Raw genomic sequence first — 26892 nt, 5'->3', positions numbered from 1 at the left:
TTGCTGCTTGACAATCATGCCAGGCATGTGTGAATTATTCCCCAAAACCCCAAGAGGAGAATGGAGCAAAAGCGATTATGGTGTGGCCATTCTCCCCTACAGAGTGATTTCTCACTCTCTCTCTCACCCTGATGAATGCACATGTACTATAGCAAAATATATTTTAAAAGTTTGGATTCAGTTACAATGAATACAACCTAAAAATATACAGAATGCCGCAGGGACCAGCAGTTAGCGTAATGGCTATGTCGCTGGACTCCCACGTAGTCGACTGCGGTTCGAGTCTTGGACCCGGTGGCTTAAACTCACGCTGGGTGCGTGTGCGTGCGTGCCCAAGATCCCGAGAGGAGAATGGAGGAGAAGGGATTGCGGCATGACCATCCCCCCAGGGGGTGATTTCTCGCTTTCTGTCTCTCTCTCTCTGTCTGGTGAGCGCACACGCCCTATAGCAAAAACCTCTCAAAAAAAAAAAAAATTAGAGAAATCATTGGAGTAGAACAAAGATGCCCCTATTTTATATATCTATAGTTTCACAAATGCCTTTATAGTATTGGGTCACTGGAAAAGTCATTACATGTTTTCCTATGCAAAAATCCATCATGACTTTTCTGGATGACTCAATACATCATTGTCCTTAAAAGAATGAGAAGTCTACCCAACTTTTACAAGCTTTTTACTTTTAATTATTTTTTTGGAGAGATTTTTGCTAGCCAGAGAAACAGAAAGCGAGAAATCACCCCATAAAGGAATGACCATGCCACAATCCCTTCTCCAATTCTCTCAGGATTTTGAGCATGCACATACATGCTACCAGGATGAGTTCTAAGCCACCAGATCTGGGACTCGAACAGTGGTCGACTATGTGGGAGTTCAGCAATGTAACCATCACACCATCTCCTGGTCCCTTAAAGGCTGTTTTAAAAAAGATGGGTTATCTTATCATTGTAAATAATCCATTAATTTCATTGTTTAAATTCAGTTGTAGTAAGGATCACTTTGTAAATTCATTTTTTTTTTAATAAATTTTCTTTAGAATTATTTAATTTTATTTATTCATTCATTTATTTTAAATTGACCAGAAAGTGACACAAAGAGAGAGAGAGGGAAAGTTGCAAAGGAAGCCACCAGGTCCAGAACTCGAACCATGGTCAGCCATGTGGGAGTGTCCAGCGCCTTAACCACCACACCACCTGCTGGTCCCTACTTTGTAAATTCTTCACAATTACTTCAGATTAATCCAAACCAATGGGCACAGTTAGCAAAGACACTCAGTAATTCTAAGCCTATGTGTATTGTTTTAAAGAATTTATTTAATTTGACCAGCAAGATACAGAGAGGGAGAAAGAAAAAGTAAGAAAGCAAGTGGCCATGTCAGGGATTTGAACCATGGTAGGCCATGTGAGAGTTCAGCAACTAGACCACCATGTCCGCCCATATGTATTTTAGATTCCTAAAACCAGGTATTAAAAGAAAAGTTGAGTTGGCACCAGCAGATGGTGTAATGGTTACATGGCTGGACTCCAACATAGTTGACTATGGTTTGAGCCCCAATGTGGCAGCTTAAACTCAAGCCAGGGGTGTGTGTGTGCGTGTGTGTGTGTGCACATGTGCCCAAAATCTTGAGGGGAGAATGGGGAAGGGATTGAAGCATTGTGATCCTCCTTGGAAGTGGTATATTGCTTTCTGTCTCTCCTGCCGGCGCATGTGCCCCATAGCAAAACAAAACAAAACAAAACAAAAACTCTCCCTAAAAAAAAAAAAAAAAAGTTGGGGCCAGAAATTGATGTCGGCTATGTTGCTAGACTCCCATGTAGTCGACCACAGTTCGAGTCCCAGACCCAGTGGCTTGAACTCACACCAGGTGCATAGGTGTGCGTGCCCAAGATCCTGGGAGGAGAATGGAGGATAAGGGAACGCGGTGTGGCCATCCCCCGGGGGCTTATTTCTCGCTTTCTGTCTCTGTCTTTCTGGCAAGTGCACGTGCCCTGTAGCAAAAACCTCTCAAAAAAAAAAAAAAAAAAAAGAAAGAAAGAAAGAAAGAAAGAAAAGTTGAGTTAATCTATACACTGATTACCAGTAACTACATATAAATATGATTTTTTATTTTTTAAAGATTTTGGCCATAGGTCATGTGTACTAGTAGGAGAGAGAGAGAAAGTAAGAATCACTCCACAGGGGATAGCAATCCCTTCTCCCCTCAGGATTTCAGGCATACATGCCCATGCCTATTTTTCCAGCTGCTAGGTCTGGGACTTGAACCACAAGTGTCAGCCATGTGATATGCAGCACCTTAACCACCATAGCACCCCCTGGCCCTAAATATGTCACTTTTAATTACATTGCAAAAGGAAGTCTATAACTCCATTGGACTTAAGAGCTTTTTCTTTTTTCAAAAAGAAGAATTACTTTATTTAACTTTATTCATTTATTACTTAAATTTGACCAGAGAAAGGCAGAGTGAGAGAGAGAGAGAGAGAAAAGAGTGAGAAAGCAAGCCACCAGGTCCAGGATTTGAAACATGATTGACCATGTGGGAGTCTAGCACCTTTAACCACCATATCACCTGCCAGCCCCAATAATTCCACTAGCTTTAAGAATAAGTATAAAGTGTACTTTTTTTTCTTTATGACAGAGATAGGTCCTTTTGAGAGAGTCTAGCATGTCATATTCCACCTACCTCAGCCTCTCAATTAGCCAGGAATGCAGGCATGTGTAACAGGACCTGGAGCATCCAGGTTGCACCAGGGGAACAAACCTGTGCCTTCCATACATGGCTTTCGTCCTCTCAAGTGGAGGTACTATCCCTGTGTCACCCTGGCTGGGCATTTCTATGTGCTTTTGAAAATAGTCTACAAGTACTACACCCTAAACAAGAATGAATTAAAACTATTACTTAAAAACTATTGCTTGTAGGGGGGGCCAGCAGTGGTATGGTGGTTAAGGTGTTGGACTCACACATGGCCATCCACGGCTCAAGTTCCAGACCTGGTGGCTTGCTTTCTCACCTTCCTTGTCTGGTGAGCACACATGCCCTACAGCAAACTTAAAAAAATAACAACAATAAGGGAACCAGCAGTTAGCATAATGGCTATGTCACTGGACTCCCACGTAGTCGACCGCGGTTCACGTCCTGGACCCGGTGGCTTAAAACTCACGCCAGGCGCATGTGAGTGCGTGCCCAAGATCCCAAGAGGAGAAGGGACTGCGGCGTGACCATCCCCGCTGGGGGGTGATTTCTCACTTTCTGTCTCTCTGGTGATTTCTCGCTTTCTGTCTCTCTGTCTCTCTCTGTCTGTCTGGAGAGCGCACGCGCTCTATAGCAAAAACCTCTCCAAAAAAAAAAAATTAACAACAATGAGTAAAACAAGTAATTTTTAAAAGACTCTCAAAAAACTATTCTAGCTCTAGCTTTCTGATTCATGATTTCCAAGGTTTCTCTTTTTTTTTTGGAGAGGATTTCGCTACAGGGCACATGTGCTCGCCAGAGAGACAGAGAAACAGAAAACGAGAAATTACCACCTAGGTGGGATGGCCATGCGGCAATGCCTTCTCCTCCATTCTCCTCGAGATCTTGGGCATGCATGCACACGCACCCAGTATGAGTTTAAGCCACCATGTCTGGGACTCGAACCGCAGTCAACTACATGGGAGCCCAGTGACATAGCCATTACGCCAACTGCTGGTCCCCTGGTTTGATTTTTGAGTATTTTTGCCAGAAGTATCCCGTATAATTTTCTTCACTGGAACTTTTTCTTCTGTTTCATCATCATCATCATCATCATCATCATCTTCGTCAGCAGCATGTTTTACTTTGTTCTGTGGAACCTTGCTACCACCTCCAGGGGCAGATCGCTTTCTAGATATGCTTAAGAGTTTCACATCCTCTTCTGACTCTGCATCTTCCTCCACAGCTACTAAGTGCTATCCACTAATATGCACAGGCCCTGAACCATACTTCAACCTTAAGACCATAGGTGGTGTTATTTCAAAGTCCCCAAGGGAAATCGTTGGCTGTATAGACATTTTCAGTGTTGCCAGTGTTACTTTAATTGGACTGCCTTTGTACATTCATTGCCTCTGCTTCAACAATGTGCAATTTATTCATGGAACCAGCCCCTAAACTGACCGTTCTTAAAGATAACTGGTGTTCATTTTCATCATTATCCACTTTAAAGTGATAATCTTTGTCGGCTTTTAGTTCACAACCGAAAAGATAGTTCTAGGGCCTCAAGGGGCTCATGTCCATGTCCATCGAATCTTCCATGAGGTGGTGGCACACACTTGGGTGGGGGAGAAGACAGACAGAGGCACGCTTCCCAAATATAGCCACACAGGATGAATCACTCCAAGGAAAAATGATAAATTTTGAAAAATAAATAAAATTTACTTTTGTCATTTTTAGATAATTTGTTAGGTCGGCAATGAGATAGCTAATTTATTATTATCTCTAAATTCCAAATATTAATTCCAAATTGTGCTGCTTAAAGTTCAATTCTTGGAGTCTGCAGATGGTGTGGAGGATAAGGCAGCTGAAAACCACATTGGGCACATGTACCTGTGTGCCAAAAGTCCTAAGAGGAGAATGGAGGAGAAAGGATTGTGGTATGGCCATGCCGCTGGGGTTATTCTCACTCCCTCATCTCTCTCTCTCTCTCCTTCTCTCTCTAGTTCTTGCTCACTTGTTCTCTCCCTCCCTCTCTCTCTCTGGCATATACATGTGTCCTACAACAATCAGGGAAAAATCAAAGTCCTATTTCTGGGCCACCAGGTGCCATGAAGACTAAAGCTGCTGGATGCCATACTGCTGAAGGTGGAGCTCAGTTCCCAGACTCAATGCCCTCAAAATCATGCCAGGCTGTGGATTTGTGTCCAGAATCCTGAGAGGAGAATGGAGGAAAAGGAACTGCATCACGGTCATTTCCCTGGGGGGAAGGGAGTGATTTCTCACTTTCCTGCTCTCTCTCTCTCTTTTTTTTTTGGAGAGGTTTTCGCTATAGGGCGCGTGCGCTCGCCAGACAGACAGAGAGAGACATAGAGACAGAAAGCGAGAAATCAGCCCCTGGGGGGATGGTCACGCTGCAATCCCTTCTCCTCCATTCTCCTCTCGGGATCTTGGGCACGCACGCACATGCTCCCGGCGTGAGTTCTAAGCCACTGGGTCCGGGACGCGAACCGCGGTCGACTACGTGGGAATCCAGCGACATAGCCATTATGCTAACTGCTGGTTCCCCTGCTCTCTCTCTTTAGGATGAGCACATGCACCCTACAGCACAGTAAATTAAAGAATTTTAAAAAGTTGCATTTTTCCTCCAGTCACTTAAAAATCAAAACAACAATAACAACACTATTTGACTATACAAGCACTTTAAATGCCAGAAGAAGACCTAGGTTCTAGTCCCTGCTTCAATATTAATTAGCTATTATCTGTGTTTCTTAGAATAAGTAATCTTTTTAGGGTCGTAGAATCCTCAATTATGAGACACACTTAGAATAAAACCTTTCAGGGTCTAAAATTTTATCTTCTATTTCACATTAAAACTAATATACTGGAGCTGGCCAGGTGGTATGCTGGTTGAAGCAGCTGGATCCCACAGGGCTGACTTGGTTGCCCAGTGTGCGCGTACACCAGGCACGTGTACGTGTACGCGTGCATGCCTTAAATCCTGAAAGAAGAACGAAGGAAAAGGGAATAAAGCGTGGCCATCAGGAGGGAGGGGGGTTTCTCTCTCTCTCTGGTAAGCACATGTACTCTACAGCAAGACTAAGAAAACAAATGAAAACTAACCACTGACCTGATTGTCAAAATATTTGAAAGCACAGATGATTCTTTCAAGAAAACAAAATTTGTATGACTCCTAAAGAATTATGCTAAACAAACCTAATTCACGCAAGTCTTAAAACAATTTACTAAGAAGTTTTATGTAAATAAATATGACTCAAAACTTCAACTTAAACACAGGACTCAAAATTAGGTAACATTTGTAGCCTTAAAGACATTAGTCATAAAGAGGTCTACTTTTCCCTTACCTAATTTAACATGCAATAGCTTTAAAACAGTTTAAGTTTATGATATAACAGATAAATTATACAGACACTATCAATAAGTGTTATCAAATACTTAAAATAATGGAAAACAAAAGCATACCAGTATTAAACAGTCGAATCATACACTCATGAAGCCAGGGATGACTAGAATCAATAGCAAATGCCCTTTTTACTGATTGTAGCATCAAAAGAAATTTTTCTAAAAAAGAAAAAGATATACTATGATCATCTGATAAAATAATATACCCTCTTTTGAAGGACTAAGATCTAACAAACAGAGTAAATTTAGTAAATCACATCCCAACTGCAATGTATGTTTGAAGCACATGATTTTCCTCTTGTTAGCAATATTAGCTGATATTTTAAAAATAATATTCTTTAAGAAAAAGTTTTAGGAAATACAGAAAATTTAGACAGCACTCAGCAATATCTGAACTACTGTCATATGAACAAAGAAAAAATCTGGAGCCATTTTCTAGCCTACTTTAATCAAAATAAAGGTTTTTCCTCCACTTGGGAAACATTGGTGCGTTTGCTTGAAAACACCTCATTCTCCTATTTGGTGATGCGTTTTCCTTCAATTACTCTCCAATTCCTAAAACTTGTCTCTCCCCTCTAAAGGTAGAGAATTTCCATCATTTCCTCATCTCTCTCTGTGCTGTCCCATCTCCCATCTCCCACCTTTCCCAGGCTGCAGCAGTGTTCCACCTGTTGAGTGGAAACTTGCATTTGAACATTCAGTCCACTTGTAAGTCCCAGCTATAACCACCTCTCTGCCAAGACTTCCCTGATTTGGTACCATTCTCCAAATATCAAAGTTCAAAACCCCAGGCTCTTCTGAAAACTCCTTTTCCCATGTGCCCCACACTCAGAAAGCTAAAAGATACTGCCGTGTCCTTTGTCACCACCCATTTCACACCAGTGCAGTGGATTCCAAATGCCAAGGCCCTTTAGACGTTAAAACACAGTCAAGAAGTCAACTGAATGGGGCTTTAAACTGTCCTTCCCCAGTTTAAGCAGACTAGCTTTTGTATTCTGTACTTGTGGGTTCCATTTAAAAATATGCCTTTAAAGGGGAGTTGTACTGGCTGCTAAAAAAGAAGTTAGTACATTACTGAAGTATTAATTAAACTTACTTCCCAAGTTATAAGAATTGTGAAAAATACAAAATACAGCAGAAAATAAGTTACTCACTCAAAATTCTATCAAAAGAGAACTGGTTATCTTTTAATCTATTTTATCTAAGACACATGTCACACACCTTTGGAAATATATTAATGAAAATTATATCTATAATGTGTCTCACTCTGAAACAGTGTTATACAGCAGTTTTTCCCCATCATTAATTATTTTTGATAAAAATGAACTTTTAAATGGATACTGTATATAGAGATGCATCATTTTATGTGATTTCCTTTCGTAGCTACACTGCCCAGAGCAACTGCACTGATATTACTTACTCATCAGTTTCTCTTCCTTTCAATATACATCATCTTAATGACAAACCACTCAGATTACATTGATTCAGTACTATACAATCTTATTATTCACCACACATTGCATAGGGTGAGACATATATCCTAAGCACTTTAAAGCTGGAAACTAAGATATTCCATTTATCTTTTAGGTACCTGGCTCCAGACAATATAGACAGCAATATTTATATATTCATGCGTTTTCTTAATGTAAACTCTTCCCTCCTATGTCTTTTCCTTAGAAATAGGATCTATCCTTCCAGATCCAAGGCAAAGATTATATCTTCTATTACCAATAACAACCAAAAACTAATATTTAATCATTAGTAGGCACTGTTCTAAGACATCACTCTCTATATTAACTAATTTATCTACAAAATCATCAGTTCTCTGAACCACGCCTGGTAATTACCATACCTGCCCTTCATTTTAGACATGTATACATATCTATTATTTGTTATTGCTCCACAGCAGGCATTTCTGTGAGGGAGCTGTGCTGGCAATGCCAAAAACATCCTACAGAAGTGAAGCCATCAGGGTTGGGTAACTATACCTAAAAAATACACCAATTAGTTTTGACTGTACCTGAAAAATACAGTGATCTGTTTTATCAGGGCTACTATATTCTAATTGCCTACCTTTCCTAAAGTAAATCTCAAAGGCAAAAAGATGAGTTTCTATCTTGTTCTTCACCAAGTTCTTCAATGGTGTTAAAAATTTAATAGCTTCTTCCAATGGAGTTTCAACCTAACAAAAATGAAAAAATATGTAAATGGAAGTAAGGTTCTTGGGGAGTGGTGTTATTTTATTCTTGCTCTCAAAACTGCTTTTCGTTTTTGAAAAAAAAATCACTTACCAGCAACCTAGACATACATTGTTATATTTTAATCTCCTGTGTTCTAAATAAAAGGGATTTTGAACTCTGAAACTATTAACCTCAGAAATTATATTATCCCTGGATAAAATCCATCCAGTAAGATAGAAGTAGATAAAACAGAACCAGAAAAAGAAAGTAAGAGAAAAAGGCCAGGGACCCGGGGCAGGGGGGACAAGGACAGAGGAAGAATGTGGGACAAGATGAAGAGGGGTATGAAGGAAAATGTAGAGAACATAGAGAAAGAACAGTTCTTTATCATTCAAAATGAAGTATAATCAACTATTCAAAAATACTACATAACCCACTCTGTCTTGCTTTCAAAACAAAGCAAATAGTACAGAAATTCACATTTATTCAAATGTCACACTGATTGTTAAGATGGTATTTGCAAAGTTTATATTAATAGAACTTTGTTCCTACTACTCATTACTAATTTTATAAATGTCAAATTAATTATATACTTGTAATCATTACTAGACAGGTATAATGCTTACATATAACTGCGTAACTGTTACATGCCTGGACTGAGTATTGAGACAAGAATGTTCTCTGTATTCTAGGATGGAGTTAGGGAACAACACTGTATCACCAGAAGGTCACTGAGAATCTGGATTCTATATTCACCTTTTCTCATCATAGAGGCATTAACGATTTACCCTCAATGGAAACTGGGTTTGCAGTATCTGTCCAACATGCCTCTGCCAATAGAATAAGTGTAATTTCACGAACACAGCTTCTGGCCAAGGAAATTATTTCAAAGCATTAAGAAAAAATAAGTTAAACAATTAAGTGATGTCTATGGGATTCATTCTGTCCTAACATGTAAAGCAGGTGGTCTATAATCCATTAAAATCCCAGCCACAGTGCCAGACGGTATCATTCTGAAGGATACATGTTTTCAACCAGAACCGTTATTAATGTGTGACACCATCCTTCTAATACGTGTAGTTTTGGAAACTTAGAGATAGAGGAGAAAGTAAGGACTCTACTAAGTGTGCCTTTCTCGTATATTTATAATTATCTTCCTCCCTGTTTCCATGACTCTATCTTCTATTAGGTTGGAATTTGTGGCACTCAGGAGAAATTTTTTCTACCAGGGAAAGGGAGAAAACTAGAAACAGAAAATGCCACCTAGCTACATCAAGCTTTTCATGACTCTAGGGGTAGAGACTGAAATGAGGGTCACTGTACTAAACAGCCATAATTAACTATTAGACAGGTACGGCTGTTGATCACAGAATGGAAACAATAAGGAATAACAGAAGACAGGTCAATAAGAGCAGCATAGTTACTAAAAGCAAGTCCTTGAACTTGGAGAGAGAAAACAGAAATTAGTTCTACCTGAAATTCTTTTTTTCTTTTTTAAAATTTGCTAAATGGTACATGTGTTAACCAGAGAAACAGAAAGATGGGGGGAAGGAGAAAGTACACCCCCATGGGAAATGATCATACTTCAATCTGTTCTCCTTCATTTCTACCTTCTTTTGGGGCCTTGGGCATGTGTGCACATGCTCCTGGTGTGCTTTACTGGCTACCAGGTATGAGACTCAAACCATGCTGATGGCCATGTGGGATCTAGCTCCCTTAACCACAACAGAACTAAATACATTCTACATTTACACGTATAGAATGCAGTACAGGGTTATATACACAAAAACCAACAGGAACAAGATTGTAAAATCAGTGCTTAGGGCAGGCCCTATAGCGGAGGGGTTAATGGAACAGGATCCCACATGACCAAATTCAGTTTGAATCCTGGTCTGGTGGCTTGAAAAACAAACCAGGCACTTGTGTGTGCATGCCTTAAATCCCAACAAGCTGGAGAAATGAAGGGGTTGCAACATGGCTATGCCCTACTGGGAGGTGATTTCTCCTCTTCCTGCCTCTGTCTCTTTCTCTCTCTCTTTAGGGAGTGCACATATCCTGTGGTAATTAATTTTTTTTTAAAATCAGTGCTTAAGGCAAATAAATAAAATAAATAAATAAACCCTTAAGTCAAAGAGACAGGCAGATATAAACAAATAATTTGGCAAGTTTATATTCTGTATATACGAAAAGTATGTCTTTAGAGGCCTTACAGGGTTATGCCTCAGCTTGCTTTGTTTCCACTGTCATTGACCACCTGCTGCCACCACTCTTTTTGGTTGCTTTTTTCCCCTTTATTCTATCACTTTCCTTAATGACTTTTTTCTTTATAATTCAAGTCTTCATAAAGAGAGGATCTATTTGGATTGTTTAATTAACCAGTACCAATGTCACAGCCAAGAAAGTCGGTGTTCCTGCTAGGAGAAGGGCCCAGGGCTGAATGGACTAAACAGACGGCACTGTGCCTCCCATCTCTTAGCCCCTTACGAGCCGACGCTCACTGAGAGGAGTATCAGATGGAACTGCTGGAATTGTGCACATTCTTCTTTGCTTCTTTCTCTCTCTTTTTTAAATAATTATTTTATTATTTACTTAATTTAACCAGAGAGAGAGAGAGAGACATATCACCCTACCTACCAGCCTCTTTCTTGTTTCTTTTAAGCAAAAAGTTATATCCAGTCATGAAGAGTTGAATCTGCCTAAGTTAAACGCATATAGAAAAAACCCGCATGGAGCGTAACAGGCAGTTTAAGATATTTGCAGGGGCAGTTTTAATCATATGCAACTTTTAAAACTAAAAAAGTAAAAATCTAACCCCATGCTAAGATACATCATATAGGAGTGCATTTCTCAGTGCTCCTAGCCTAGTAACAAAAAGTTTAAGAACGCAGATTTATACTCAGTCAACTGAGTATTAAACTCACTAACTAAACCTCTTCCCATTTTTCTTTTCTCCTTAACTGGAATTCCTGCTAATTTAATGCTTTTATTTTACATATGTTATCCTGTGCTGGTCACACTAAATTTGTCATTTACCACATGGAAGAAAGCTGAAATACAGGAATATTCAAATAAATCACTACAGGAGACCAGCAAGTGGCGTTGTGGTTAAGGTGCTGGACACTCCCACATGGCCGACCATGGTTTGAGTCCCGGACCTGGTGGCTTGCTTTCTCACTTATCTCTCTCTCTGGTCCAATTAAAATAAATGAATGAATAAATTTTTTAAAAAAATTTTTAAAAAAAAGAAAAAGAAAAAAAGAAACCACTAAAGACTATAGATCTGAACTTGGCATGCAGTCTTTTTTTTTTTTTTGGCCACAGGGTACATGCAGGTACATGCACTCGCTAGAGAGAAAGAGGGAAAGCAAGTGAGGAATGATCCTCCATAAGAATGGCCATGCCACAATCCTTTCTCCCCCATTCTTCTCTTGAGATTTTGGACATACACACTTGCCCGGCATGTTTTTCAAGCTGTCAAGTCCAGGACTAGAACTGCTGAGTTGGCCAAGTGGGATTCAGCACCACAGCTACCAACCCACCCACTGGCCCAGCAGGCAGCTTTTAAAACAGTCCACAATGCTACTCTAGTTATGATGACTTGGTATACCCTGGCACTGCTACCACACTGGAGGACAGGTAATTATGGATACTATTACATAGGGGCAACTGGGAGAAAGTCAGCCCAGGAAGAAAAGGGGCTTGTGTGCCTAATAGAAAGACTAGTATGGATTGAGGAGCAGTCCATGAAAAGGTATGCCACTCACTGAGCTCCTTCTACTCAAAGCAGTCAGAAGCATCTTCTGTAGGCATTATTTTCTTTTGAGACTCTGCAACACTTGCTATCAACAATCAGACTACAGCTTGACATCTGGCACAAAGGTACTCATTATTAGCCCCTGGACAGAAGAAAAACCTAACCAGCCTATAAGGGGGCCTGTTACAAAAATTCTCTTCTGTAGCGGTACTCTTTATTGGACAGCAGTTAACAATCCAAACAGATCCTCTCTTTATGAAGACATGAAGAATTAAAAGAAAAAAGACACTAAGTAATGGGATAACGGGAAAAAGGCAACCAGAAAAGAGAGATGGGGGGGATGGGGCCAGCAGGCAGCATGGTGGTTAAGGGTGCTGGACTCCCACATGGCCAACAATGGATCAGTTCCCAGTCCTGGCAGCTTGCTCTCCCTCCCACCTTCCTCTGATCAAATTTAAATAAATAAATAAATAAAGTTAAAGTAATTATTTAGAAAAGAGAGAGAGAGAGAGAGCACAAGATGGGGGCAGACAGTCAATGACAGTGGTAAAAGCAGTGGAAATAGGGACCAACAGGTGGCATGGTGGTTAAAGCACTATACACTCCCACATGGCCAACTACAGTTTAAGTCCTGAACCTGGTGGCTTGCTTCCTCACTTTCACTCACTCTTTGTGTGTGTCTCTCTCTGGTCAAATTAAAATAAGTAAATGAATAACTAAAATTAAATAAATAATTCTAAAAAGAAAAAAAGGGCAGTGGAATTAAGCAAACTGAGGCATAACCCTGGAAGGCCTCTAAGGTTGATGTTATAATCCTGGCAGAATGCAATTCTCTATGAGGTCTGAAAGGTCAGTTTTCTGTGCTTTCTTGCTTCCCTGTGTATTCTGCAAATAAATGCCCAACAGGTATTTTTGTTCCTAGCAGATAATATAATTATTTATTAAAATTGTCAATATAGGGACCGGCAGTTGGCATAATGGCTATGTTGCTGGACTCCCATGTAGTTGACTGTGGTTTGAGTCCCAGATTCGGTGGCTTAAACTCATGCTGGGCACGTGTGCATGCATGCCCAAGATCCCAAGAGGAGAATGGAGGAAAAGGGATTGTGGCATGGCCATTCCCTATGGAGGGTGACTTATAGCTTTCTGTCTCTCTTTCTCCGTCTTTCTGGCAAGCGCACGCATGCACCCTATAGCAAAACCTCTCCAAAAAAAAAAAAAAAGTCAGTACAAAACCAATCAAGGTTTTTCTATATTTTGTACAACAGTATTATTGTATTTACAAGATGACACCTATTCTGATGTCATTCAAAAAAATTCTCCAATTCTATCTGCCACTATAATTTTCCTTAATTACTACTCAATCAAAATTTGTTTTAGATACTAGTGAGGCTAAAATTAAAGTCTAGGGCAATGTGCTTACTACACTGCTTTAAGGTAATAAATTATGCAATTATTTCCACATATAATAGGAAGATGTCCAAGTTCAAAGAAAAGTACATAGGTATATTATTAGTCAAAACTATTCATGTGACAACAGTCAACTTTCTATATCCACAGGATCTGCATCCAAATTCCACCAACTGCAGATCAAAATTATTTTTAAAGAATAAAAATAATATGTACAGCAATGAAAAAACCACAATGTTTAAAAATACAGTGTAAGAACTGTTTACATAATATTTACATTATATTGGGCATTATCAGCAATTTAGAAAAGACTTAAAGTATACAGGAATATGTGCGTAACTTATATACAAATACTACACAATTTTCAAACAAGGGACTTGAGGTTTTGGGTATCTGTGGGATACAGTCCTGTGGATACCAAGGAGTGGCTGGCTGGAACTTGGTTTCAGAGCATAGCTAAAAACGGCAGGTCAAATTCTGGCTTGGGAAAAATATTTAGAAACTTTTAAGATATTAGGTTCAAATTCAAGGTCAGTAGTGCAAGGTCAGTAAATAAACATTATAAACTGATAACAGAGGTAAGTGAGAGATACATATGCATACAGCTTTTAGCTCATAAGTTCTCAATTCAACTTAATCTAAAAAGTTCCGTGTACCACTTCTAACGCACACCAGATGCTTTATTTTTATAGATGAGAAAACTATCAGAGGTTAGACAAAGTGTCTATGGGCATGCAAAGTCTAAAATATGACATCAGGACCCAGATCAAAAGGAATCAAAAGCGAAAACTTTTACCACTATAGCACACTATTAATAGATTCTGGACCAGAATTATTATTTCATGTTTTAAACATAAAATACAATAAAAAAAACAAAGTATTAAAGAAGAACAAAAATTAAAAATATTGTTGGTGGTACAATCTATAATCACATTGGTTTAGTAAGACAGTATAAAAACGACAATAGCTGGTCATGACATCCACTCAGTTGTGTTGAACACCATTAAGTACCTTGGCCAGTTTCTCAGGGATAAGTTCTTCTTTTGGGCCTCCAATTTCCTCATCATCATCATCCTTCTTCTTTTTCTGATTTCTCTGCTGCTTTTCTTTCTCTGCATTTTTTTTCTCTTCTTCTATCTGGGCTTTCTTTTGAGCTCTTCTTTGTTTGTTCCGGAGTTTCTTCAGCTCTTTGTCAGACATGTTTGCTGTAGGCAGTAAGTGTTAATTAATGGAATCAAAAGGATTTAACCCAATTAGTGATTAGCTGCCACTCTTTAATATTCCCAGATGAAATTTCTTTCTTTCTTTTTTTTTGAGAGGTTTTTGCTATAGGGTGCGTGCGCTCGCCAGACAGACAGAGAGAGACAGAGAGACAGAAAGAGAGAAATCGCCCCCCAGGGGGGATGGCCACGCCGCAATCCCTTCTCCTCCATTCTCCTCTCAGGATCTTGGGCACACACGCACCCAGCATGAGTTTTAAGCCACCGGGTCCGGGACGCGAACCGTGGTCGACTATGTGGGAGTCCAGCGACATAGCCATTACGCTAACTGCTGGTTCCCATGAAATTTCTTTTTTAAAAAATCCCACATGCTATACATATAAATTTGTGTATATGTACCTAGCTCTTTTTTGGGGGACATGTGCACTCTGGAGAAAAAGAGAAAGGAATGGGGTGAAAATTTAGTCCCCATGGAGGATGGTCATGACACAACTTCATTTCTCCTTCTGTGAATTTGGGCATGCATGTACATGTACCCGGCGTGTTCTTCAAGTTGCCAGGTCCAGACTCGAATTGTGCACTTGGCCATGTGCAATCCAGCCACTTTAACCACCACACTACCACTAGCTGGTCCATACTTAAGATTTGTTAATGGTTCTACATTAGATAGCAAAAAATGTAAACTCTTCAGAAAAATTTGAAGCCAGATGGGGTATGCATGTAAATATGCAACTATGACAAGGAATTCATGTTTCTTCAGCAATATTTCTTAAATACCTTTTTAAGATTTTTTTAAAAACTTTATTTATTGATGTATTTATTTTAATTTGATCAGAGAGGAACAGAGCGAGAGAGAGAAAGGGAAAGTGAGAAAGCAAGCCGCCAGGTCCAGGGCTCGAACCATGGGTGACCATGTGGGAGTCCAGCATCCTCAACCACCACGCCACCTGCTGACCTCCCTCAGCAATATTAAACTACTTGCAATTCTATGAATATAAAGAGCTTTTGCATATATTTAAGGCTTTGGACTTTATCTTTAGTTATACCTTCTCTAACAAGGCCAAAGCTTATTCTCTATGCTGTCACACATCTGACAAATTTTTTAAAAGTATAATTGATTTTATTTATTATTATTCTTCAATTTGACCATAGAGAAACAAAACAGAGAGGTGGGGAGTAAGAAAGCAAGTTGCCAGGACTGGGACTCAAACCTTGGTCACCCATGTAGGAAGCCAGCACCTTAACTACCATGCCACCTTCCAGCCCCAATATATGATAGATAAATTTTTCTTATCATAATATTTACTCATATAGCTGCCTTTCTTTCAGACTACACTGATGGAAAAGTCCTTGCCTTACTCATTAATTCTCTATTCTCAGGGCCTCAGTATGCCAAAACATAAAGAAAACACTCAAGTATTTGTTGACAGAATGAATAAATAAACACTAAATTCAAAATATAGTATTGAATTTAACAGTATTCCTAGACATATAAACAATGTCTCAAAAATAAATTGAAAATCATTAACAAATGTTATTATAAAGTGAAAATATTGTTCAAATTTCAAGCTACACATTTAAAACTTATATGCTCAGTCAATATTTATTTGAATAACATTTCTCAATTTTAAGAAATGAGGGTCAGCAGGTGGTGTGGAGTTTAAGGCAGCTGGATTTCACACGGCTGTACGAAATTTGAGTTCTGGACCCGGTGGCTTGAAAACCATGTTGGGTGAGTATACAACAAAGCCCAAGAGAAGGGACTGCAAGGGAATGGCCAGTGGGGATTATTTCTCATCTCATTCCCACTCCACCCTGATTAGCACAAGCACCCTATAGCAAACTAGAAAAAGAAAATCATTCCAAAATACACCATCATTGTGGTAATTCAAAATAAGCCTACAAATTCTTCCCCTCAAGAGACAGAGCTGGCCCAGTTGTGGTGGTGCAGGTGGCAGAGCACTGGTGCTCAATACTGAAGCCATGTGGGAGGGCCAGGTCTGGATTCTTGGGTCAACCTGAATTTGCCCCTGCAATCCTGGCTGGCTGAGAAGCTGGTGGCAGGATCACAGTATTGTGAAACCCGGCAAAGGTAGGTGTGTAAGTGTGTGTGTATCTCATGAAAGAAATAATAAACTTAAAAATCTATTACTCTACTCCTTAAAATGTGGACTAAGCGACTCACTTATAAGACAGAGAATACTGTAGAAACAAAGGTATTCAAGACTAGAACAAAAAAGCATTATGGATTTCTCTTTTTCTTGGATCACTTGGAGGAAGCCAGAACCCATATTGTAAAAAATATTCAACTAACATTACGAGAAGAGTCATGTGGCTTAGAATTGAGGGTTCTGGCCATGATAAACTTTTTGGAAGCAGATTCTCCAGTCCAAAGTGACTGTTCAGATGCTCTGTGTGACATCTTGATTGCAATCTCCTGAGAGAAACCGTGTTCTCAGAATCTCATAGCTAAGTAACTTGAATCCTGGCCCACAGTAACATAATAAATGTCTGTTATTTAAAGCTGCTAAGTTTTTGGGAACCAGCAGTTAGCGTAATGGCTATGTCGCTGGACTCCCACGTAGTCGACTGCGGTTCACGTCCCGGACCCGGTGGCTTAAAACTCATGCCGGGCATGTATGCGTGCGTGCCCAAGATCCCGAGAGAAGAATGGAGGAGAAGGGATTGTGGCGTGACCATCCCCCCTGGGGGGTGATTTCTCGCTTTCTGTCTCTCTGTCTGTCTGGCGAGTGCACGCACCCTATAGCGAATAAAACCTCTCCAAAAAAAAAAAAAAAGAATAAAAAAAAAAGCTGCTAAGTTTTTGAGTAGTTTCCTTTGCATAATCAATGTAGGTTTTGTGACTTGGAAGTGGGATGCTGCCATAATAAAAGCCAAAAATGTGGGAGTAATGTTGGAACCTGTGAGTGGCAATAGGTAGACAGACTTTGAAGGAAGGTTAGTGAAAGTCTGAAGAGCCTTAGATAGTTAAATTTAATAGAAATCTGGACTTTAAGGACACTGCAGGTGAGGGTTTAAAGTGAAGTGAGGAATACGTTAGTGATAAAGCGACACAAAGTTCAGGATATAAAATGTTATTGAATAAACTAGGTATCAAGCTAAAGTGATTTCCAGGCAAAGCACTGAAGGTGGCACCTAATTCTTTTGGCTGCTTACAGTAAAATGCATGAGGAAATAAACAGAAGAAAGAAGCAGAGACTTTTTTGGTTAAAAAAAAAATAATAATTCAGTCTCTCCAGAAATGGCTACTAAGCAAAGATCAAATCCAGGGCATTTTTAGGAAAACATGTCAGGAGGGAAAGAAAAGGGTTTTCCTTTACAAAAATCTCATTATTGGGCTAGAAGGTGGCATGGAGGTTAAGGCAGCTAGATCCCACATGGTCGACTTCATGCCACCTGCTACTCCCACTCCCACACACAAGGATTTTAAAAATTCAAAGGGCATCAGGACCAGCAGTTGATGTAATGGATATGTCGCTGGACTCCCATGTAGTCGACCATGGTTCAAGTCTCGGGCCCGGTGGCTTAAACTCACACCGGGCATGTGTGCATGCATGCCCATGATCCCGAGAGAAGAATGGAGAAGGGACTGCGGCATGGCCACACCCCTAGTGGGGTGATTTCTCGCTTTCTGTCTATCTCTGTCTTTCTGGAGAGTCAACACGCCTTAAAAAAAAAACCTCTCTCAAAAAAAAAAAAAAAAAAAAAAAAAAATTCAAGGGGTATGGGGCCAGCAGGTGGCATGTTAGTCAAGGCACTAGACTCCCACATGGCCAAATGCAATTTGAGTCCTGGACTTCGCAGTTTGCTTTCTCACTTTCCTTCCTCTGTCTCTCTCTGGTCAAATTAAAAGTAATAATAATAGGGACCAGCAGATGGTGTAATGGTTACATTGCTGGACTCCCATGTAGTCAACCATGGTTCAATTCTCAGACCCAGCAGCTTAAAACTCACGCTGGGGGTTATGTGCATGTGTGCCCAAGATCCCGAGAGGAAAATAGAAGAGAAGGGATTATATAGTATAACCATCCCCCCTGAGGGGGGTTCTCACTTTCTGTCTGTTGGTCTGTCTGTCTGTCTCTCTGGTGAACACATGTGCCCTATAGCCAAAAAGCCAACTCTCTAAAAATAACTAACTAATTAAAAATACTCAGGGTATAACTCACAAATTCTCTCAAACCATAAAGCTTCTAAAACTGTTGGGACCAGCAGCTAGTGTGATGGCTATGTCGCTGGATTCCCATTTAGTCGACCACAGTTCGCGTCCCAGACCCAGTGACTTAGAACTCACGCCAGATGCCTGTGCGTGCGTGCCCAAAATCCCAAGAGGAGAATGGAGGAGAAGGGATTGTGGTATGGCCATTCCCCCTGGGGGGTGATTTCTCGCTTTCTGTCTCTCTGTCTGGCGAGCGCACGCGCCCTATAGCAAAAACCTCTCCGAAAAAAAAGCTTCTAAAACTGTAAAGGTATTCCCTCCTAAGCAGAAGCTCACAATATAAATGTACTCCAGTAAGATTCACCAAAGACCCATAATGATTTAAAAAGAATTCTATGGGCAGAAACAAAGTAAATTAGGACCAAAAGGAACAGACAATATAAAATGAAAAGAGGACTTTAGAATCCTAAAAACTTTACTTGAAGGAAGGTAAATTTTAAAAACTACTGTTGCAAACAACTCCTAACTTTCAAAAGAGAGCTAGTTGGAACCAAAAATCCAGAGGGCAGGACTATAAGTCATAGAAGATTACTCCTATGTCTTGAGTCCTTATCAAGAACTGTAACACTGTGCCCCACTGGACTTGAGAACTGATATTAACTAAAAACTCCTGTGTGTCTCCAAAAAACATCCACAGTAACCATCTAATGCTTACCACAACATTTATACTGGGTGTGTAGGTACTATATCTCTTTTTTTTTTAGGTTTCTTTTTCCTTTTTTTTTTTGGATACACAGTGTGTCAGTGTGTGTGCTCAGTGGAGAGGCAGAGGGAGAAGAAGAAAGAAATCATCCCCGGGGGGCAGCTGCACCACAATCCCTTCTCCTCTCAGGATGCTGAGCATGTAAACACACACCCAATGTTGAGTTTCAAGTTGCCAGGTCTAGGACTTGGTGAAAAAATATTGAAATCCAAGCATAGTTTTCTCATTATATGTATCTCTATCAACTTTCTAAAGTTCTTTCACATAATCTGAAGAGGGGGAGGGAGAGAGAAATGAAGAAAAATGAAAGAAACCAGAGATCCATAGCTCTCATCTTCAACTGTAAATTGTCAAGATTTTCTCCTTATTGGCATTTTCGTCCAAAATGAAACAGCACCAACAGGGAGAAATGGATTCAGACAAAATCTGTGTAAGAGTTTGAACAGAAAGTTCTAAACTTGGGGCCGGCAGGTGGCATGGTGGTTAAGGGTGCTGGACTCCCACATGACTGACTGCAGTTTGAGTCCTGGACCTGGCAGCTTGCCTTCTTACTTTTCCTCTCTCTCTCTCTGGTCAAATTAAAATAAGTAAATAATTACAGTTAAATAAAATAAAATTTGTTTTTTAAAAGAGACAGTTCTAAACAGTCCTTAGGTAATAAAAAATAAATAAATAAATTGAAAACAGGACTCAAAATCTCTTTGGCAGAGGAAGGATACAGAAAGTAATGATATTCTCAAAGAAGAATGAATAAACTCAGGACTAAAGAAAAAAATACCCGACACACATTGTATGCTCCAACTCCTATGACATTTTCGCCATGAGTAAGTCACAAAATATTTTGACATAAAATTATTTTATGTTCTTCTACAGATGAAATCCATTTCATTCTGAGATTCTTTCCCAGAACATTCTCCCTAGGCATTAAGAAACCCTACTATAAAAATGGCATGTTAAAAATGGGTCAAATAATAAACCACTACGTAATAATCCTAGCTTAATTCCTAGCTGACTTTTGCTTTTAATGTTCACACAATATTCATCTTTTATTAGGTTAATTATAAACTGTTATTAAAGAAAGGGATAGCAAGTAATACTAATAGCCAACACTAATATAGGGTTCTAACACTAATTATATAATTAGCAATATATAGTCCTATAAAGTAGCCAGCACTTTATAGTGTGAGGTAGATCACACAGTAAATACAAAACTCATGAAATGCAAACTTCTCTTTTTTTTTTGAGAGAGATTTTTGCTATAGGGCATATGTGCTCACTGGAGAGACAGAGACAGAGAGAGAAAAAGTGAGAAATCATTCCCCAGAGAGGATGGCCATGACACAATCCCTTTTCCTTCATTCTTCTCTCAGGATTTGGGCATGCACACACAGGCACCCAGCATGAGTTGCTTACAGTTGAACTGTATTTAAGTCACATGCAGTCCAGTGCCCTAACCACTACAGCACCTGCCTGCCCCAAAGTCAAATTTCTTAAATAGTAATTATCAGTTACAAATAAAAAATTGCTACAGGGGGGAACACTCATCAGAGACACAGAATGAGTGAACAGACTCCAACAGGGCGTGATCACACTACAATCCTTTTTCCTCCATTTTTCCATCTCATCAGGATTCTAGGCATGCATGTATATGCACCCAATTATGTTTTTAAGCCACTGGGCCAGGATTCAAACCTTAGTAGGCCTTGTGGGATCCAGATCCCTATGGTCAGGGTTTAACCACTACACTACAGGGCCAGCCCAACTTACTTTGAAAATATCAAAGTACTGAGTATTTTTCTTTTGTTGATTAGAGAAATTCACAAAACAATCATTTTCTAGCCTTATATAACATCGTCCCACAAAATGTTCAATGAAAAAAAAGCTCAGGAAAAATCAGTATTTAAAAACGTAAAGATATCAGTGCAAATAAGTAACCTCTGAATATCATACCTGTATCAGCTTCATGTTCTTTATTCTCATCTGTAAGAGGGTTGTCATGAAGTTTCAAATAGATCTCTATAGCAATTCTTGCTGCCTTGAAGTAAAATGGATGCTGTCGAAGTACATCTTCTAGTTTTAATAAGTCCACATATGATCTAAGGGTGATCTTCCTCATACAGTATGTATGAAAGTCAAACTGGTCATCAGTGATTTCTATAAAATGCTAATAAAATCTTTTCATTATTATACTGAAATATAGCAATGTCTAAGAAAAATATAAAATCAAAGCTTTAGAATTGTTTGTCATAAAAAATAGTAAAACAAAAACATATTAAAAATTACAAACATTCAGCAGAAATACTTTGCATATCAAATAAACAAATATAGTTGGCCATCACCTAGCATAAGATATGGCATACAACAGACACTAAATTATTTGCTAAATAAAAGGGAAGCACACTGCTTCCAGAATATATCTTCCATAATTGTATTTCAAGAACACTAGTATAACAAATCAAACACAACTTATTACTGTACATCACAGTGCAGTGTAGTAGGTCCACAAGATAAACATAAAGTTTTTATACTTAGAGTAATTTGCACAGGATTATAAAATGTAATATTTAGTTATTTTTTGAGGACACAAATCTGAACCCTATGTAACATGAAGCTGTTATGTGAGAGAAAAATCAATTACTAAGTCGAGCAGCTACCACCATTCACATTTCAACTAAGTTTGACATTACAAATGTCAAATTAATTATATAAATTGTTTATCTATGAAAAACTCAAAGAATGAAAGCCAACTACTAGTGATAAAAAAGACTCAAACATGAACTACATCAAGAAAACAGTGATTTTTCATCAGAATATGAGGAATTACATAGGCTTCAGAAACAGTGAAAAGTATTCAAAGCTTCTATCTTATTAAGGTGTCTGGCATCACCAATGTGCACAATAAAGGCTTCTAGGATTACTTAATGAGCTATGAATTAGGGAAGCAATAGTAGCAATGTGAAAGAAAAGTTAGAAAATTAATAAAAATACAGCCAAGAAAGAAAAATTTCCACTTAAGTTTCTAAAAATAATTCTTATAGAAAAAGTAGATAATACAGTGGTTGGCCAAAAATATAGTCTAAAATACTTCTATTAGAAAAACTAGAAAGAGCAAATAGCGACCAAAGTCACCAATAGTGAGAAGAAGAAAAAAATTCAAGATTTATCCAAAATCTTCAAGATGGAGTATAATGTGAAACTCATATTAGGTACTTACTCTCTCTATCTCATGACATTTCTTAAGTGCTTCACCAAATTTATTCATTGCTTTATAAGCCTGGGCACACTCTGTCTGGAACCACATGCATTGCATTTCATTCAAATTCTCTACCGCTGATGTTCCTTCCTATATGAAAATCACATATTCAAGATCATTTCTTACCAAATACATCAATCCACCACAAGATTTAAACAGGAAAAGATGGTCAACTGATGTTATTTTTTTCAGCACAATTTTCTATTTTCAAACCACTCTTAGACTAAGAATATTTAACAGGAGAGAAACTAAAACTCTTCCTAATCACTCAAAATCTTATGTACTTTTGCAAATAATTAAATAAAAAGATTTAGATAATTGGGGGTAGGAACTAATGTAAGAGAAGAACACTACTAGCACACAGAAGGTATTAACAGCTCCCTTAGTCCCTAAAAAATTCATCTGAACATAAAAAAAAAAAAAAACCCAGACTTTAAAAATCTATTGTACCACCACTCGAGATAAAATGTTTTATAGTGATAACTGACTTTTTTCTGATAATGGGGATTTAATTAAACATGGACAAGGTTGATATTAAAAACAAACTTTAAAAAATGAGCAATGTATATACAAATACAAATTGGCTCATGTCCTGTTAATAAGAAAACAAGCTATACGAACCCTTGTAAACTTTGAGCACATTTCTTCAGCTTCTTTAATCAGATTGGCTTTTAGCATGTACTTTGCACACTTGGAGTTGATAAATCTGTCTGCTGTGTCCAAGGCCTGGGCCTCATCCATCCATCTTGCAGCTTCTTTAATATTACCAGCATGCTTACAAGGTACAAAACCAAAATAAACCAGTAAGTACGCTAATTCTTCTGTGTAGGTAATTCACTACCTATCAATACTAATTAAAAAAATAAAAACAATTGAGAGAGAAGGTATTTCTCTGACTCAGGATGTTAATCAATGCAGAAACAAGTATTCACTCCTGACACTGTCATTAAGTTTCTGAACATCTACAACGCAGGCTCTGTGACAGTACTTGTCAGAATGGTTTTATCTTACTGTTACATCACTATTGCCTTTATCAGTGGTTAGCACATAGTAAATACTCAAAAATTATTGTTAAGGGTTAGCCCTGTGGTCTAGTGGTTAAGTTAGCTGGACTTCACATAGTCATCCACAGCTTGAATCCTATTCCCAGAGGCATGAAAAATGTGTTGGGTGCATGTGTGTGCATGCATGCCCAAAATCCCAACAGGATGAAGAAATTGAGAAGGAATCACAACAGGACCAAATTCCATTAGGGAAATTCTTCTCTCTCTCTCTCCCTAGTGAACACATGCACTCTCTGGTGAAACAAATTTTTTTAAGTCAAAAGAACATAATTCAATGAAGTCATAAGAGGCAAAATGGATGACCAAATTTATACTCCAATAGAACTGTGGAAACTGATTAGGATCATTAGTAGTCACTGCCTGATGATTCTCATTCTAACTCTCCTAACTAATCCATTTGGCAAAGTCACAAAGATGATGAGAATAATCTGGCTTTAACAAATGCTTTTGTGGTTCAAGTGCCAGACCTGGCTGCTTGAAATTCAAACTGGGCAGGTCTGTGTGCATGACCAAAATCCCAAAAGGAGAATGGAGGAGAAGGGATTCTGATTTTGGTATCCCTCCTGGGGGAGTGATTTTTCTCTGTCTCTGTTTCTCTGGCAAGTCTATGTGCCCTATAGCAAAAATCTCTCTTTAAAAAAAAATTACTTATTTTCTTGCAAAGTAAATTACTGACTTATAATCATTCCTTCAAGACCTTTAATTACTAAATTTTATGTGTAATAAGACAGGAAAGATCCAACTTTAAGGTAATGCTAGAACATATAACAAAATTAACAAAAAAGGTACAAGAGTCGAGGAGCTGAATGAGATAATATATAAAATTCCCAGTAGAATCTTCAGTTTCATTTCATTAACATTACCAGCCACCCACACAATCATACCAAATGTTAATAGAAACACACACTTCACAGCACATATAATTACCTTTGGATTACCTCTACTCTTACAGAAACCACTGTGGTCTAATGGTTGAATATGACAAGATATATATAAATAACTGTGTTTGTGTGTGTGTGTGTGTGTGTGTGTGTGTGTGTGCATGCACGCATGCGGAAGTGTATAACTGAAAGATCAAATTAGCACAACCATGATGTGTCCAAAAGTAATCAGACTAAGAAAAACACCACACTTGTCATTTCATATTTTTTGAGTCATCATCAAATGGGACATTTTGTCTTATATTTAGAATCTATAAAATATTTTTAAAAATATGTGACAAGTCTCATTAACTTATAAGAAAAAAGGGGAAAAGATTTTTACCTTATAGATTTTAGCTTTCACAAGAAAGAGTTCTATCAACGTAGGTGTACTTTCAACAGTGGTATTTATATACTCCAGAGCAATAGATGGCTGACCAATTTTGTCATAATGTTGTGCCAAGTAGTACTGAACCCAAAGTAATGTGGTTGGTGGTTCTTCTTTTCCATCATCTTTAAAAAGCAAGAGGGGGGAGGGGAGAGGGAAGAAGCCAAGATTAGGCATTATATATTTTAAGAAAGTACCCCCTCAAAATGGTCCCTATATTTATTACTAATGAAAGTGTTTTATTTATGTATCCAGCTATAAAACAACCATTAAATCTGTAATATCTTTGGTGGGACCATTTTTTTTTTGTTTATGGTCATAGCACAATGTCTTGTATATAGTAAGAACTTTATATATTTGCATAATAAATATGGCAGATAATTTTTTTTTTAAATCAAAGATAAAACTAATTATCTAAAAAGAAAACTGAAAGGGGTGGGAGAGGACACAAACTGAATTAGAACTATGAGCGCATTGATCTGATGTTCTTTATGACGGTTAAACAAAAAGAAAAAAAAAAAAAAAGAAAGTTTCCATTAATGTGAGGCTGAAACAAACAAACAAAAACAAAAAACAATATACCCTGACTGCTTAACTATGGTTCTAGCCTATTTACTAGACGGCATATAAATATACCTAGATGTGGCAATTTTTAATTTTGGTGATAATATTATTAATAGATTTTAATATTATGCTGATGATACGCAAAGATGCATAATTTAGATGGAATAAAAACTATTCCCAACAAATGATACAAGGAAAAAAATGCTATATTTTAATTCATAATTTTAATATGCTCACAAGAAAATGTGTAAGTTAAATATACAACCTACACATTAAAAAATTCTTTTTTAATCAAATCCCTAAAATCTGAGAACTGTTATTTGCCTTGAAAGCAATGGATTGCTCATTTTTTCCTAGTAAAAGCAAGATGGCTCAGTGGACAAACAATAGGAGTGGAACTCACCAACTCCCGATCAGATAGATCTGCAACAAAAGTGCTGCATATTCTTGGGCATGTCATTGAACCTCCTCCACATTTGTAAAATATGTAGGAATATGCTGATAATCAAAGGAATATCATGATGATTAACCAATGAAACCATGGTAACGCCTTTTCAAAAGTACTATTAAGATTAATCTGAGACCTAGACACAATGACCAACCCAAAAGCATTGAGCACCCCAGGTCCCATACTGGGCTTTCTCATTACAGGAACTTTCTCATTACAGCTCCTTGGAAAACAGCTGATTCAAGATCTGTAGTGGCAGCACAGAAGATAAAGGGGAACACCCTGTCATACTAAACAGCAAAGAAGCTATCATCTACTACCATGGTATGTGAAGGATAGAGTCAATTGAGATTTGAAACTTCAAATATGTTTAAATCCATGAATTCATAATAATATGTTTTTTTTTTTAAAAGCATATGCCATCTTTGAAGAATGCTCTTTGGATACTGAACCAATTTATTATTTTTGAAAACACTGAAAAACCAAAAAGTCTACTTAAGGGAGAAAAACACATACACTTTCTCTATACAAACTGAAATATTGGGTAAGCATATAATAGATGAAGGGAAATTTCTTTAAGATAATAAAAAAAAAAAGAATGTAATAATCTTGCTCACCCCTCTATGTTTAAAAAAGAAAAAAAAAAAAAAAAAAAAAAAAAAAAAA

The 26892-nt window shown here is 38.2% G+C and overlaps 1 protein-coding gene across 1 annotated transcript in view; it reads right to left on the bottom strand.

The window, feature by feature from the left end:
* Positions 1 to 26892, bottom strand: part of NAA15 (N-alpha-acetyltransferase 15, NatA auxiliary subunit) — an 86255-nt gene that overhangs the window by 7810 nt on the left and 51553 nt on the right. The window contains exons 11-17 of the mRNA XM_006144627.3: positions 25170 to 25339; positions 23464 to 23616; positions 22804 to 22932; positions 21540 to 21753; positions 14441 to 14634; positions 8159 to 8267; positions 6146 to 6244 (exon numbers count right to left, since the gene is read on the bottom strand). Of these exons, the coding sequence (XP_006144689.1) occupies positions 6146 to 6244; positions 8159 to 8267; positions 14441 to 14634; positions 21540 to 21753; positions 22804 to 22932; positions 23464 to 23616; positions 25170 to 25339 (1068 nt within the window). The remainder of the gene's footprint in view (positions 1 to 6145; positions 6245 to 8158; positions 8268 to 14440; positions 14635 to 21539; positions 21754 to 22803; positions 22933 to 23463; positions 23617 to 25169; positions 25340 to 26892) is intronic.

This window comes from Tupaia chinensis, unplaced genomic scaffold (assembly GCF_000334495.1).
Source record: "Tupaia chinensis unplaced genomic scaffold, TupChi_1.0 Scaffold000127_2, whole genome shotgun sequence".
NCBI lineage: Eukaryota > Metazoa > Chordata > Mammalia > Scandentia > Tupaiidae > Tupaia > Tupaia belangeri.
Note: the sequence above shows the minus strand (reverse complement) of the source record. Positions and strands in the feature narration are given on the sequence as shown.